The 15476-nt window shown below is 43.5% G+C and overlaps 2 protein-coding genes across 2 annotated transcripts in view; both read right to left on the reverse strand.

Moving 5' to 3' along the window:
- Positions 1-1610, reverse strand: part of LOC116047826 (fer-1-like protein 4) — a 36865-nt gene extending 35255 nt beyond the window's left edge. Inside the window, exons 1-2 of the mRNA XM_031296836.2 lie at positions 1426-1610; positions 804-859 (exon numbers count right to left, since the gene is read on the reverse strand). Coding sequence (XP_031152696.1) covers positions 804-859; positions 1426-1504 — 135 coding nt within the window. The 5' untranslated portion in view covers positions 1505-1610. The remainder of the gene's footprint in view (positions 1-803; positions 860-1425) is intronic.
- An 8027-nt stretch (positions 1611-9637) lies between these two features.
- LOC116047827 (fer-1-like protein 4) overlaps positions 9638-15476 on the reverse strand; it is a 49624-nt gene continuing 43785 nt past the window's right edge. The window contains exons 48-49 of the mRNA XM_035992806.1: positions 14299-14399; positions 9638-10207 (exon numbers count right to left, since the gene is read on the reverse strand). Of these exons, the coding sequence (XP_035848699.1) occupies positions 10027-10207; positions 14299-14399 (282 nt within the window). The 3' untranslated portion in view covers positions 9638-10026. The remainder of the gene's footprint in view (positions 10208-14298; positions 14400-15476) is intronic.

Genomic DNA, 15476 nt, shown 5'->3' on the forward strand with positions numbered 1-15476 from the left:
TGTGAAGGAGCGGCTGTGTGTGTGTGTGTGTGTGTGTGTGTGTGTGTGTGTGTGTGTTTGTACACTGTAGGAGTGGTACAGTTTCTTATCAGCTCTATTAAAATAGTTTCAATCTGAAGCAGACAAATAACTGCAGCTACCTGCTGTAACACAAACACACACACACACACACACACACACACACACACACACACACACACACACACACACACACACAGGTCATGTTATCTAAAATCTCAGTGGCTCATCATCCTCACAGCTGCTTCTACCTGAACGGACCCATCTGTAAACTTCACACTCTTATGACTGTCTTATGACAGCAGCATCTAGTGCACATGAGAGGAACTGACTGGTCATAATGATGACCCATAGAAATAAAATGGATAGAAAGGCCATTGAACTGTTTGCTGTGTTTATTTGATTAGTGCAAAACAAAATGGCAATAGTTGTTAGTTGTCATGGTGACAACACGTCAGTGGGCTGTAAACTGTATCGCAGCTCACTGGAGGAGAGCGGTCCGGGAGATGTTCTCCCAAGCCGAGGGGAGTGAGGGGGACGGACAGTTAGACCCAGCGGCAGTGGATCAGCAGACAGTTAGATCCAGCCTGCTGTTACTGCAAAACCTCACCGCCGCAACTTCCCACAAGTCAGTTTATACAGAAGTTAAAAATGGCTGCCACTCTGACCATTCTGCTATGTTGATTTCTATCCATTTTATTTCTATGTGATGACCTCAACGTTCTGTGTTCTGATTGGTTCTGTCCACCTGTCACACATCAGATCAGTGGCGTTGGTTTACTGACCTCATTGAAGATGGCCAAGTTCTCACACTGCAGGACTCTGGTTTTATGGGTGAAACCTGGAGGACAGACAGACAGACAGACAGGTAACCATAGCAACAGTACTGATAACTGTTAACTGGCTAGTGAAACTCAGATCTTTTAGTAGTATTTCTACTTTTAAAGGATCTTACATCGCTGCCCAGAGGTGGAGGAAGTACTCAGATCTTGTACTTCCTCCACCTCTTTTTTGATTAACTTTATATACTATACTTCTGTACAATAACGTTTGATCTTAATCTAAAATATTACATCATATTTATTTGTTGATTATATTTGGTGTAAATAATCTAAATCTGCAAAGTAACTAAAGTTGTCAAATAAATGTAGTGGAGTAAAAAGTACAATATTTGCCTCTGAATTGTCATGGAGTATAAGCAGCATAAAATGGAAATACTCAAGAAATGTAAAGTACTTGAGATAATGTTCTTAGTTACTTTCAAAGTGGCCGACAATAAACCAGGAAAACAGACAGCGACCAAAATTACTGTAGATTAAAGTCAGGGTAGTCCACATACTTTTGGCCATATAGTTCCAGAGGTATTTTATCCATGCAGTTACAAACAGGTGAATGTGTGTTACTGACCTCTGAAGCAGAGTTCCACCTTTCTGTCAGATCGTCCCGGAAGGTTGGAGATCTTCCTCAGATTCACACTGATGGACATGATGATCCTGCTGACTGTCTACCTGTTCACCTGTTCACATCGTGTCCCTCTTCTGCTTTCTTCTGTCTTCTCTCTTTAACAGTTGGAAACTAACTGCTGTGTGTGCTTTTTAATAACAGTGTGATGGGAGGTACCTGTGTGTGTGTGTGTGTGTGTGTGTGTGTGTGTGTGTGTGTGTGTGTGTGTGTGTGTGTGTGTGTGTGTGTGTTAGGGCAGGTCTACTGTTTGAGAAAGCAAATAGAGTTGCTCAACTAGTTTCCTCCTTAGTACACACACACACACACACACACACACACACGTCACTTCCATTAATCAATGTGAATCGACTCAGTTGTAGGTTAAAGTTCTGCATTGAAAACCAAAAGCTGATGTTGAGGAAAAAAAATTTAGCTAGAAGCAAAGAATTTTATATTGTGAAAACAAGAACCAGAAAACACTAACTGTTAACTTGCTAATTTTAATAATTTATTTTAAAATGAATCCAGATTCTCCAATGTTTTAAACATGTTTGGTTTGTTACTACAGAGGTGGTAGGCCTATTCAGATCATTTACTTAAGTATAGTAAGTACCAATAAAATAATGTAAAAATACTCCATTACATTAAAGTAAGTTAAAGTTAAGTTAAAGTGCTGTTTCATCCCTGTAACTGATATTCTTATGACATTATCAGGTGGTTCATGTTAAAGCTATAGTTTCTGTCGCCCCCATGAGGAATTCTAAGTAACAACACTGTCGGCGCGTCCACATGATACAAGCCTTCCATGACCGCGCAGGACACAACAAAAACATGATGGACTCTTCAGAAGAGTTAATTATCTTCACTCGAGTTTCTGCACAGGAAAGTCACCGGACACCACAAACTTCTGAACACAGCCATACTGAGAAATACAAAGAGAGTTGTGTGGAGCTGATAGTCTTAATTTGCTTTGTAGCAACTCATTTGGCAACGGCTTGAATGTAATGGACGTTCATTAATATCAAAAAGTTACACACTAAAGCTTTAATGCATCAACGATTAAGCAGTATTTTACTGATGTAGCTGCTCAAGGTGGAGCTAGGTTAACTACTTTAAATAGTTTGGTAGTTTAGTCCAGAGGTTCCCAACCTATGGGTCAGGCTCCTCCAAAGGGTCACCAGATAGATCTCGGGGGTCGTGAGATGACTAGAGAGGAAAGAGGAAAACACTAAGTTCTGCTGTACAAATTGGCATTCATCTTTTGGTTGTTGCTTTGTTTTGTGAAATATCAGATAAGTTCACCTCTTTGGGGCTCAAACCAGAGGCGGCGTCGGCCAATTTTGCAGAGGCTTCAGTCCCGAATGTCTTGAGTATAGCCCCGAATGTATTTTGAAAAGTTGACTGACAAATATGAAACCGGACAATAGCATATGTAAACGTGCCTGATCGCCTGGCCATTCATACCATACGCTTATTTCTCTGCACCTGTGACAAAGCGATCCCTTCCCTCTCAGCTCTCTTTCTCTCTCTCTCCCCGATAGAAAGAGACAGGATGAGTGGTGAAAACTGTGGTAATTGTAGCCTATATGTGGCTGTGTGTGTGTGTGTGTGTGTGTGTGTGTGTGTGTATGTCTCTCTCTCTCTCTCTGTCCACGTCCGTCGGTCTCTGCCCCCGTGTGCCTGATCGCGTGTCTCGCTTTTGAGAAGTCAAGACTACCAAAATCACCATGAACCTACAGTGAGAACTTGCCTGCTCAACACGGGTAGGAGATACTACAAGACCGCCACCGTGGTACCGACTCATTGAAGATCCAGCAGATCTGATAAGGGACCGTTTATGGAATGGACCACCGGAGGAAAATAGGGGAGGGTCATGTCTTTTTATATTTTGCTGAGGGGAGGGTCATCCAACATTTTTTAGTCTGGGTGGGGGGGTCGCCCAACTTTTTTATTCATGAAAAGAGCAAAATTTCAAAGTGGCTTGTTTGGTGCATATTTATCCATGTAGCTCTCAGTCTCGGCCCCCTAGCAGATGGTTCTGACCGCATACGCGGAGTTTGCTGGATGAATCCATAGACTGTATATAAGAATGGACCAACAGATCCCGTTGCTCTGGACGGAGACCAGTGAAGGCCTTTAGAAGCACTTTTCCGGTGAGCGCTGAGCGTTACTGCGCAGCCTCCAACTGAGAGAAACAACGTAAATGTGACGTGAGCAACGTGTCTGAAAGCTGGAAGTCTTCTGGTAGCTGTGCCAAGAGAAATCTCAATAATTCCCAATCTTGCAGAGAAGGAGAGCGTAGGTATATGTAAGGAGATAACATGGACACAGGCTAATTATTGCTAACTAAAATGCTAGTTAACATAAGTAATTAAACTTAAACAGCTAATGTAAGTCCAAACTGCCTGCGAGCTTCTCCTGTACTATACAGTAATTCCTCTACTATGCGACAGTAAGTCGCGTGGTTATGACACAATCGTTAGCCTATTTTTACAAAAACGTATACTACGGAGCCATAACGTGATGTACAAGGTAATGGAGCCTTTTATACATTGTCGTGTTTCTTTAGAAATAAACAATGGACAAATAAAGTCTTTAAACGCTTCAGATGTAAAGTTATTCGCTGTCAAAGTGACGTCAAAATGAATGGCAGTCAATGGAATGCTAACGGGGGGTGATCGCTTTGTAGCATCAAAATGGCGCCATAGGAGATTCGAGCTTTGAAGCGAAGCTTACCCCCTTGGATGAATCTAATGTGCTGGTGTTTCTGGTTGTTACATGCTACAAGGTGTAAAGGGGAATCTAACTCCATAAAGGAGTGAACATGTTTTCAATTCAATTTTATTTATAGGCTATGTCAAGGGTAGATGTAGATGAGTAGTCGTGAGCAGGTGTAAACACTCAGGATGAGTCGGAGATGAAGTTGACAAGATGGGATTTTTATTGTTTACCCCAATTAAGGCCCAATGTGGCAAAATCGTGAAATAAAAATTAACAAAACAGTTAAAGAAAACAGAAAAATATATACTTTCAAGTTAATAAAATAAATTGACTTGGGAGTCGAAACAATAAGTTAATATAAATATACAACTGTTCACTAATTGACCTTAACTCAAGTCATCACTCTGAGGATATCCAACAGACTTACGTCCTACTCCCTCAGGTGTTCCGACAGCTCTCCCCCGAGCAAATACTACTGCTACTCTATTCATGAATATCAGATGATGTCACAACTGACGTCACTCACATCTCAAACTTGTCGGCCGCCATCTTGAGTACCTGATTCGGCGAGATCGAAAAGGAACTGAGCAAGCCGCAGTTGGACCATATCATAGCCTGAAGCCTGCCCCTCAAATTGGAACATACCAACACAATACAATGCAGGGGTGGCTCAGGTGAATAGACAGTAACGGCTCCATACAGCCAACATTAATATATCTAAGAAGCTAGACATTTACAGCATATCAGTTATATGATTCACATTTAAATTAGACAAAGCCACAAGACATCTTGATGGCTGCAAAATGTAATACTTAAAATGCCGGTTAACTTCCTGTTCCCCGGGAAGTCCTAGACCCATTTAAGAGGATCCCGGCAAACTTTCCTTTAGAACAAAGAGAGCACATGCTGGTAAGACAAAGATTAAATGTTACCCTCTGTTACCTTCTAAACTCAATAAATACACATAGTTAACAAAAGACATGTGTTGCGTGGTTAATATAAACTGTCATGTTTGTGAAGAAGTAAATAGCATGGTCTTATACAATCAGAGAATGCTGTATTGATAGTTGTAGCAATTGCATATAAATCACTGCAGTATTAGATGTTAAATGTGTACACAAGAAAGCTACGGGATAACTGTGAGAAATTTGATAAATGACTAGGTTTACAAATTATTTGACAACAGTGTGTGGTAATTAACAGAACATATGAACACGCTAAATAAACCTATACAGGCAACATTTACATTCAGTCTTTGAGAGAAAATAGGTAGCGCATCGCTAGCGTGACGGCAGCCATGCAACCCGTCACAGGCTAGTATCAAATCATAACAATAGTTATCTCAAGACACTTTACAGATAGAGTAGGTCTAGACCAGAATGATAGAGAAATGACTCTGGTCTAGACTAGATGGCTGCAATGGGATTGGGTCCCGCGGGACCCAACGCAAATCTCTCGGGAGCGGGCGGTTTTAACTTTGCTGCGGGAGGGAGCGGGCAGCTAAAAAAAAACACTGCGGGATCGGGATGTAGCCTGGAACCCCCCCACGCCAGCAGAAACCATAGATATACATATATACTGACTGAGTATATACTGTATAGGCCATCTATGAGCAGACACCAGCGTGTCTGAGCCTCCCAGGACGGGGGAGCTCCGAGCCAAGGCTCCGTCCACCGTCCGCCTCCTCCCTCATCCTCGGCTCCTTCCTCCCCCTCTCTCCCTCTCCTCTCTCCCTCATGCTCCTTCCACCCCGTCTAACAGCGGCAAGCACCTGCCTTCTTTGCCTGCATCTTCTCGCTATTAACCTATAAAATGACGTGTTTTCTCATGCGGGATGGGAGAAGACACAACATCAATGCATCTCTATTATTGTGCGGGTATACATTTTTTTGCGGGTGCGGGCGGGAGTGGACATACACATTGCGGGAGCGGGCAGGAGTGTAACACACATGTTGCGGGTAGGGATGTCCCGATCAGGTTTTTTTGCCCTTGAGTCCGAGTCCGAGTCATTTGATTTTGAGTATCTACCGATACCGAGTCCCGATCCGATACTTCTATAATATATAAAAAAAAGAATAAAGAAGAGCGAAAAAACAGATCCAGGATGTTCCTTATTTTTTATTTAATTCACCTTATTTTAACATTCAACAACTCTGTTAACAAACAGAGCACTTCTGTTACATATATCTTACAGTTTACTATGGCAATGTTGTTGTCATCAACTTTATAATACCTCCAGACCGCAGACGTACTCGCGCTTTGCGCTTCAAGCTGCTTCCGTGTTCTACTTTGCCGGCATTTAACCAATAGCGTCTCTGCAACAAAGTGATGTCATGCCGCACGCGTTGCTGTTTCTGTGTGGAGTCAAAAGGGTCTAACTCTGTGCCACCGCATAACTATAGATGTGTTAAAAAATAATGACAATATATATACATATATATCCGAGTCCTGATCGGGAGGTAACGTCCGATTCCGATCGAGTCTGAAACCACGTGATCGGGCCCGATTTCCGATCACGTGATCAGATCTGGACATCCCTAGTTGCGGGTGCGGGCGGTAGGCCTAATGGTCAGAAATTCGCCGGGAGCAGGCAGGAGCGGGATGAAGAAAACAGTTCTGCGCAGGGCTCTAGTCTAGACTTCACTCTATAACATAGAAGGACCCAACAATTCTAGTAAATCCCCCAAGAGCAAGCATTTAGTGCGACTCAGTTTTGAGTAGGCTATAAGGTGAAAGAAAAGGACAACATAAGTTTAAGTAGGCTACTCCTCCACGACTCCAAATCTCAGAGAACACAAATATATATTTTGAATGTGCACAAAGTTTTGAACATGAGCAGAAATCTTGCTCCAACACATCTGAAATATTACAGTCCAGGGGTTTATTAATTCATTAAAATGAATTAATGTATCATTGAGGTGAATAATTGTCATATGCACATTTAAGGAGGTTACTTCCACAACAAAAGACGCAAAGAGGAGGGAAGAGTAAATTATGCCTAGGCTACTTGTGTGCTGACTCAGATATAATTAGGACAGTCGATCCAAAGGAGAATAAATAGTTGAAAGCAATACAGAATGCCTGAGAGCCTGATTGCAATATATTCCATTATGTTTTTATATTTGGATTGTAATCTATGTTTCCCTTCACATAAAGATATTTCCATCATAAATTGATTCAGAAAAATGTAGAAATATGTGCATAAAAATTCACCTGAATGGAGGAAATGAAGTGTTTAATGTTTAAAATTTTCTGAGGGTGGACCCCCAGAGCCCCTGAATCATAAGTCGTCACACAGATCTGAAAACAAAACCTTGGCCTTTGGGTTGCCAGGCCAGTTATGATTAAGCCAAATGTTGGTGACATCTAACTAACATCTACAAACTGACCAGCTAAAATGAACATACACTGGCTATTAATAACAACAACAAGCCAATTGCTGTTTTGCATTGCATTCAGTTTATTTAAATGGGTCCGGGCTAAGCCCCGAACCTCCTCAAGTCCTAGAAACGCCCCTGGCTCAAACTGTTATTTAAATTAATCTGATACTATCTTATAAAATCTTAATCTGAAAAGGAACTAAAGCTGTCAAGTAAATGTTGTGGAGTAAAAAGTGAAAACTTTCAAGTATAGTAGAAGTATAAAGCAATACTCAAGTAAAGTACAAATATCTCAAAATTGTACTTAAGTAAATGAGTAAATGTACTTAGTTACTTTCCACCACTACTGTAGCAATACAAAAGACGTTACTTTGACAAACAAGAGGTTAGAAAAGTTATGCTTGCTATAGTCTTTGCTTAATTTTAGTGTTAAACTATTTGCATAAGAAACTGTACATCCATTTCTGTTTCTCATGTGATAATTATGATTATCGCTGATCTTGTGGAAAGCACATAAAACCCCTGAGGGCAGGACATGTGGAGGAGACGTCAAGCCTGACCAGAGATAAGAAAGTTTCTCTTTGTGTGATATTACTCCCTTTTCCCTATAAAAAGCTACTGTTAAATACTATCGACAGTCATTTTCTGTACTTATGCTGAAGTGCTGTAAACTGACTCTACTTGCTGCAAGTAAACAAACTTTTAAGAGAACTCCAGTGATTTTGTCCATTCTTTGATAAATAATTATCCTAACAACTTGGTCCTTCGACGCCGGGGCCCAACATCCTTCCTCCCCTTCCAGGTTTTGGGTCCTGAAACACCGTGCACAGGGAGTCCTTTGGTGACTCCTTGAACAACAACCTACAACTTGAGTTGCTATTTCCACAGAGGCCAGTTCCCGCTGGAGGAGAGGGAGGTGACGGGTTCTTTTTTGAACAACGGACAGATCCACTGGAGACAGACTTCTAGGTGAGATAAAATGTATTTCTTTATTCGGACAGGCTGCTTGTTTAAGATAAAACGGTGATGATGTCTTTATTTTGCTAGGGTATACTCTTTACTAGTGCCACTTTAAGACTTGTACAACTTACAGGTGAATATCTGGTATACGCTTACCTAGTGACAGGACAATCAGAGAAACGAAGCAATAACAATACGTTGATAGGTGAAAGAAAAGAAAATATCTATGGTCTATGAGAGACACTAGTCCATAGCCTATGTGAGAAGGCTACAGGTAAAAACTAACTCTAGGCACATGTTAAAAGAGATTAAAGGGAGCTTGCTACTCCTAAGAGACCGGGTGAGAGGCTCTGTAGGGAAATCAGTCAGGGACTGAATATAGACATTGTGGTGTCTTAAGGAGGAAAGGTCAGTATATAAATTGTAATCACTCGATTGATAAAAGAGTGTCTCCAGTGACAAGGTTCACTGCACAAGGTGCGTAGCTCGGGTGAATTCCATACATGCTACATGGCTCTTAATGAAATCAAGTGAGTCAGGAGGGAAGTTAAAGATAAATCTTATAAACAATAAGATATAATATAAATTAAAGATAAATCTTATAAACAATAAGATATAATATAAGTCAAATATACATCTTATAAACAATAAGACATAAGTTAAAAATATACTTTTTATATACTTTGTATATTAAATGGGTAACAATTGTTGCAAAGACAGTCAGGTGAGTTGACAGGAGTGTTTGTTGCAGAAAGGAAAAAGAAATGTGAAGTTTTATGAGACAATGGGAGAAAAAGCATGACTTTAAGGGAAAGTTAAGTGTACAAGATACTAAGTTGGTGAAAGACAGAAAGAGAGTGTGGGGAAAGTGACAGGAAGAAAAAGAGAGCAGAAGGCTTAGATGAAGCAAGAGCATGGAGAGGCAAATAAACGAAAAGAAGGGGTAGATAAGAGAAAAGCTCGTAAAGAAAAAGAAACTTTAGCTTTAGTAGATGAAGAAGATGAAAACGCAGTGGCAGTAGCGGGCTATACAATAATTATCGCCTTAATGCCGTAAAAAGTAGAGAGAGACAGCCAAGTACACAGGACGACAGTCCATGAGCTACTGGCTCAGATTACTCTGCAGGCACACCCAGCGAGGAGGACTCTGAGAAGACTGAGTGAGAGCATTCACATAGCAGTTTCACAGACCAGAGAGAGCTAGAGATTATAGTGAACAAGCAGAGGGTCGTTAAGGACTGAAAAATGTGAATCCACGAAGTAGAAGCATCTGTTCAGCCCGCTGCAGCGGTAAAAACTTGTTCTGTCATGTCATTTTCTTATTAAAACTTTTTGTTAACTCTTCATTGAACCGAGCCTCTCCTTTCTCAAAAATTCAAGAATACACAACACTAAGAAGTAAATATGACTTCAGTCAGTCGTTAAGTGGATCAGTTCCGGATCAGAAACCTGAGACAGTCTGTGACAACAAGGAGGAAAGAATGAAGACTCCCCGCAGGATTCTTTATCCTTTGATGATGACAGAGGAGATTTGTCCCGGCAGCGTGTAGATGATGAGTCCGAGGAAGAGCGTGAGGATGGTGAAGATGACCAGAGCGATGATTAACTTCTTGAACTTCCTCCAGATGATGAAGATGAAGGACTTTAATGGGTTGACGAACCAGTTGAAGCTGGTGGTGGGACGACTACAGGGAGGACAGGAGACAGTAAGCAGCTGTTTACACCTGGACTGAGTCTAAAGGGGCTAAAGGTCACACCAGCATTTAAAAAGGTGACATTTTGTTGCAAAATCAGTTCATTTTCTATGGAATCGCTGCAATCAGTGGAGTCACACTCAGGGGTAATGTAAATCTATGCAAATCTTTCGCACAGATGTTAACTTTGGTGAAGTTTGACAAAAGAATTTGCCCTGTTGACCAATAGCAATCGTTCTTGACAGCGTTGACCTTTGAGGGAAAAGAGAGTCGGGGAGTCCAAAATGGAGAAAGCTACGAAAACTTATAAGATGTGTGTCACCAAACAGTTTAATGAAACCATCCATCCATTTTTGTCCGCTTATCCGGGGTCGGGTCGCGGGGGCAGCACCTCAAGCAGGGGACCCCAAACTTTCCCGAGCCACATTAACCAGCTCCGACTGGGGGATCCCGAGGCGTTCCCAGGCCAGGTTGGAGATATAATCCCTCCACCTAGTCCTGGGTCTTCCCCGAGGCCTCCTCCCAGCTGGACGTGCCTGGAACACCTCCCTAGGGAGGCGCCCAGGGGGCATCCTTACCAGATGCCCAAACCACCTCAACTGGCTCCTTTCGACGCAAAGGAGTAGCGGCTCTACTCCGAGCTCCTCACGGATGACTGAGCTTCTCACCCTATCTCTAAGGGAGACACCAGCCACCCTCCTGAGGAAACCCATTTCGGCCGCTTATACCCTGGATCTCATTCTTTCGGTCATGACCCAGCCTTCATGACCATAGGTGAGGGTAGGAACGAAAACTGACCGGTAGATTGAGAGCTTTGCCTTCTGGCTCAGCTCTCTTTTCGTCACAACAGTGCGATAAATTGAATGTAATACCCAACCGCTGCGCCGATTCTCCGACCAATCTCCCGTTCCATTGTCCCCTCACTCGCGAACAAGACCCCAAGGTACTTGAACTCCTTCACTTGGGGTAAAGACTCATTCCCTACCTGGAGTAGGCACTCCATCGATTTCCTGCTGAGAACCATGGCCTCAGATTTAGAGGTGCTGATCCTCATCCCAGCTGCTTCACACTCGGCTGCGAACCGATCCAGTGAGTGCTGAAGGTCGCTGGCCAATGATGCCATCAGGACCACATCATCTGCAAAGAGCAGCGATGAGATCCCCAGCCCACCGAACTGCAACCCCTCCCCACCCCGACTACGCCTCGATATCCTGTCCATAAATATTACAAACAGGATTGGTGATAAAGCGCAGCCCTGGCGGAGGCCAACCCTCACCTGAAACGAGTCTGACTTACTGCCGAGAACCCGGACACAGCTCAGACCGGTTGGGCATACTCCCAGGCTCCCTCCAGGATCCTTGCGAGAGCAAAGAGCTGGTCCGTTGTTCCACGAACAGGACGGAATCCGCATTGTTCCTCTTCAACCCGAGGTTCGACTATCGGCCGAACCCTCCTTTCCAGCACCTTGGAGTAGACTTTACCAGGGAGGCTGAGAAGTGTGATACCCCTGTAATTGGCACACACCCTCTGGTCCCCCTTTTTTAACAGGGGAACCACCACCCCTGTCTGCCACTCCTTAGGTACTGTCCCAAACTTCCATGCAATGTTGAAGAGGCGTGTCAACCAAGACAGCCCCTCCACACCTAGAGCTTTCAGCATTTCTGGACGGATCTCATCTATCCCTGGGGCTTTGCCACTGTGGAGTTGTTTGACTACCTCAGCGACTTCCACCAGGGAAATTGACAACAATCCCCCATCATCCTCCAGCTCTGCCTCTGACATCGAGGGCGTATTAGTTGGATTTAGGAGTTCCTCAAAGTGCTCCTTCCACCGCCCTATTACCTCCTCAGTTGAGGTCAACAGCATCCCATCCTTACTGTACACAGCTTGGATGGTTCCCCACTTCCCCCTCCTGAGGTGGCGAACGGTTTTCCAGAAGCACCTTGGTGCCGACCGAAAGTCCTTCTCCATGTCTTCTCCGAACTTCACCCAAACCCGCTGCTTTGCCTCTTTCACGGCAGAGGCTGCAGCTCTTCGGGCCCTTCGGTACACTGCAACTGCTTCTGGTGTCCTCCTGGATAACATATCCCGGAAAGACTCCTTCTTCAGTCGGACGGCTTCCCTGACCACCGGTGTCCACCACGGTGTTCGTGGGTTACCGCCCCTTGAGGCACCTAAGATCCTAAAACCACAGCTCCTTGCCGCAGCTTCAGCAATGGAAACTTTGAACATCGTCCACTCAGATTCAATGCCCCCAGCCTCCACAGAGATACATGAAAAGCTCCGCCGGAGGTGTGAGTTGAAAGTCTGTCGGGCAGGGGCCTCCTTCAGACGTTCTCAATTTACCCATGCTACCCGTTTGGGCTTACCAGGTCTGTCCAGAGTCTTCCCCCACCCCCTGACCCAACTCACCACCAGATGGTGATCGGTTGACAGCTCCGCTCCTCTCTTCACCCGAGTGTCCAGAAACATACGGCCTCAGATCAGATGAAACAATTATAAAATCGATCATTGACCTTTGGCCTAGGTTGCTCTGGTACCAAGTACAATTATGAGCATCCCTATGTTTGAACATGGTGTTCGTTATAGACAATCCATGACTAGCACAGAAGTCCAACAACAAACAACCACTCGGATTTAGATCAGGGAGGCCGTTCCTCCCAATCACGCCTCTCCATGTGTCTCCATCATTGCCCACGTGCGCGTTGAAGTCCCCCAGCAGAACTATGGAGTCCCCCCCTGGAGCCCCATGCAGGACTCCATTCAAGGTCTCCAAGAAGGCCAAATACTCCGAGCTTTTGTTTGGTGCATATGCACAAACAACAGTCAGAGTTTTCCCCCTCCACAATCCGCAGGCATAGGGAGGAGACCCTCTCGTCCACTGGGGTGAACTCCAACGTAGCGGCGCTCAGCCGGGGGCTTGTGAGTATCCCCACACCCGCCCGGCACCTCACACCCTGGGCAACTCCGGAGAAGAAAAGAGTCCAACCCCTATCCAGGAGTATGGTTCAGGAACCGAGACTGTGCATAGAGGTAAGCCCTACCAGATCTAATTGGTAGAACTCCACCTCCCGCACAAGTTCCGGCTCCTTCCCCCACAGAGAGGTGACGTTCCACGTACCCAGAGCCAGCCTCTGCCGCCCGGGTCTGGTCCGTCGAAGCCCCTGACCTTCACTGCCACCCGTGTGGCAGCGCACCCGCCCCCAGCGGTTCCTCCCACAGGTGGTGGGCCCTTGGGTTGGAGAGCGAGGTGCCATGTTGTTTTTCCGGGCTGTGCCCGACCGGGCTGCGTGGTAAACCCGGCCACCAGGCGCTCGCTGACGAGCCCTCCATCTGGGCCTGGCTCCAGACGGGGGCCCCGGGCTTCCTCTGGGCAGGGTAACTTCACCTCTTCCTCGATGACTCATAGGGGTTTATGAACCATTCGTTGTCTGGCCCCTCACCTGAAACCACTTTGCCAAGGGAGACCCTACCAGGAGCACAAGCTCCAGACAACACAGCCCTCAGGTTCATAGGGACACACAAACCTCTCCACCATGATAAGGTGATGGTTCCCGGAGAGGGTTTAATGAAACCTCCTTTGTCTTTTGTTCTTTGAATGTAAACTACTCCACAACAGAGACATGATTTAAAGAGAGTTATGAGACAGGAGTCGATGGTACAAATATGCAGTGGTGAAAGTAACTAAGTACATTTACTCAAGTACAGTACTTGAGTACAGTTTTGAGTATTTCCACTTTCTGCTACTTTATACGTCTACTCCAATTCCTTCTTTTTACTCTACTACATTTATTTAGTGAGATGGATAAAAAGTAGTACTTTTACTTTTGGTACATTAGGTATATTCTGATGCTAATTCTTTTGTACAGTTACTTTAGTGTGAAAGTTAAATGCATGACTTTTACTTGTATAGAGTATTTGCACTGTGGTATTACTAAAACATCTGAATACTTGTTCTTCCACCACTGCAAATCCGTCTTTTTGTGCTAATAAGTGTGTGCGTAGGGCTGTGTGTGTGTGTGTGTGTGTGTGTGTGTGTGTGTGTGTGTGTGTGTGTGTGTGTGTGTGTGTGTGTGTCGTACTTTGGTTTGTCCAGAGGCTCTGGCTCCTTGCGGGCGCGCCCCACAGGGTTGGCCTCCGCCTGCTCTAATGCCACTAGCTGCAGCTCCGCTTCCACCTTCCCCTTCACTCTCACACACACACACACACACACACACACACACGCACACACAGAGTTTCAGTGTTAGTTTCATTATCACTACAATTATTTGAACTTCAAAAAAAAACACCAACATGAACAAATAAAACAACCTTTACCTGAATTACAGGTTCAGTATAATGTTCATTTCAACAGCATTAATTCCATCAAAACAACATATCATAATCACCACTTTGCTGCTCTGAGTTTGCCTGTTTAACACCAATACTGTTCACTGATCATTTTGGTAAAATTTAAAAATAATCATCACTAATAAATGGTAAATTGATAGTTAATTAAACTGAAGTTAATAGTTTGTATACCATCAATTAACATTATTTGGATGGCTATTATAAAGTTGCAACTGATGATTATATTACCTTGTTAATGGTTAATAAATACTTCATATATACATATACAATAATTTCTTTGTTAACAGTAATATAACTATTTACTAAAGTTGAAATAACTATAAATTTGCCATTAATCAATAATGATGTTTATAATAAAGTGTTACCAATCACATCTACTTTGTTTTTTTTCCGTGATCGTTGATAAGCTAAAGTCAGCGACACACACCACTTCCTGTGCAAATGTTTCATATTAAAAGCTTGTCACACGACTCAACTTGTACAGAGTATGACATTACAATCAACTTTTCAACTTTATTTTTACCCGTTGATTGGTTAAGTGTATTTGCTCAGGAATAATGTGAAAAGTTAATTGTAATGTTACACACTGTATTTATGGTTATGTTTTTTACTTACAGTTTTTGTATAAACTAAGGATTATTAAAAGTATTTCTTAAGAAAAAGATGAATGCAACGTTTTGTATAGGATATATCAATCACATGAAGTGTGATCAAAGTTCTGTATATAGGAAAACAGGAAACAGTCTCAGGCACCACCCTGATAAAGGCAAGATTGCATTGTAAATAAAGCATTGTGTACTGGAGAAGAAGTGTACAACATGTTTTATGTTGGCCTTGCATTGAAGCTAAGAAACTGTCATATTAAAAGCTGACCAGGAAAAGGTGGGGCTATGATATTTCAGCTGCTGGT

This window comes from Sander lucioperca, chromosome 16 (genome assembly GCF_008315115.2).
Source record: "Sander lucioperca isolate FBNREF2018 chromosome 16, SLUC_FBN_1.2, whole genome shotgun sequence".
NCBI lineage: Eukaryota > Metazoa > Chordata > Actinopteri > Perciformes > Percidae > Sander > Sander lucioperca.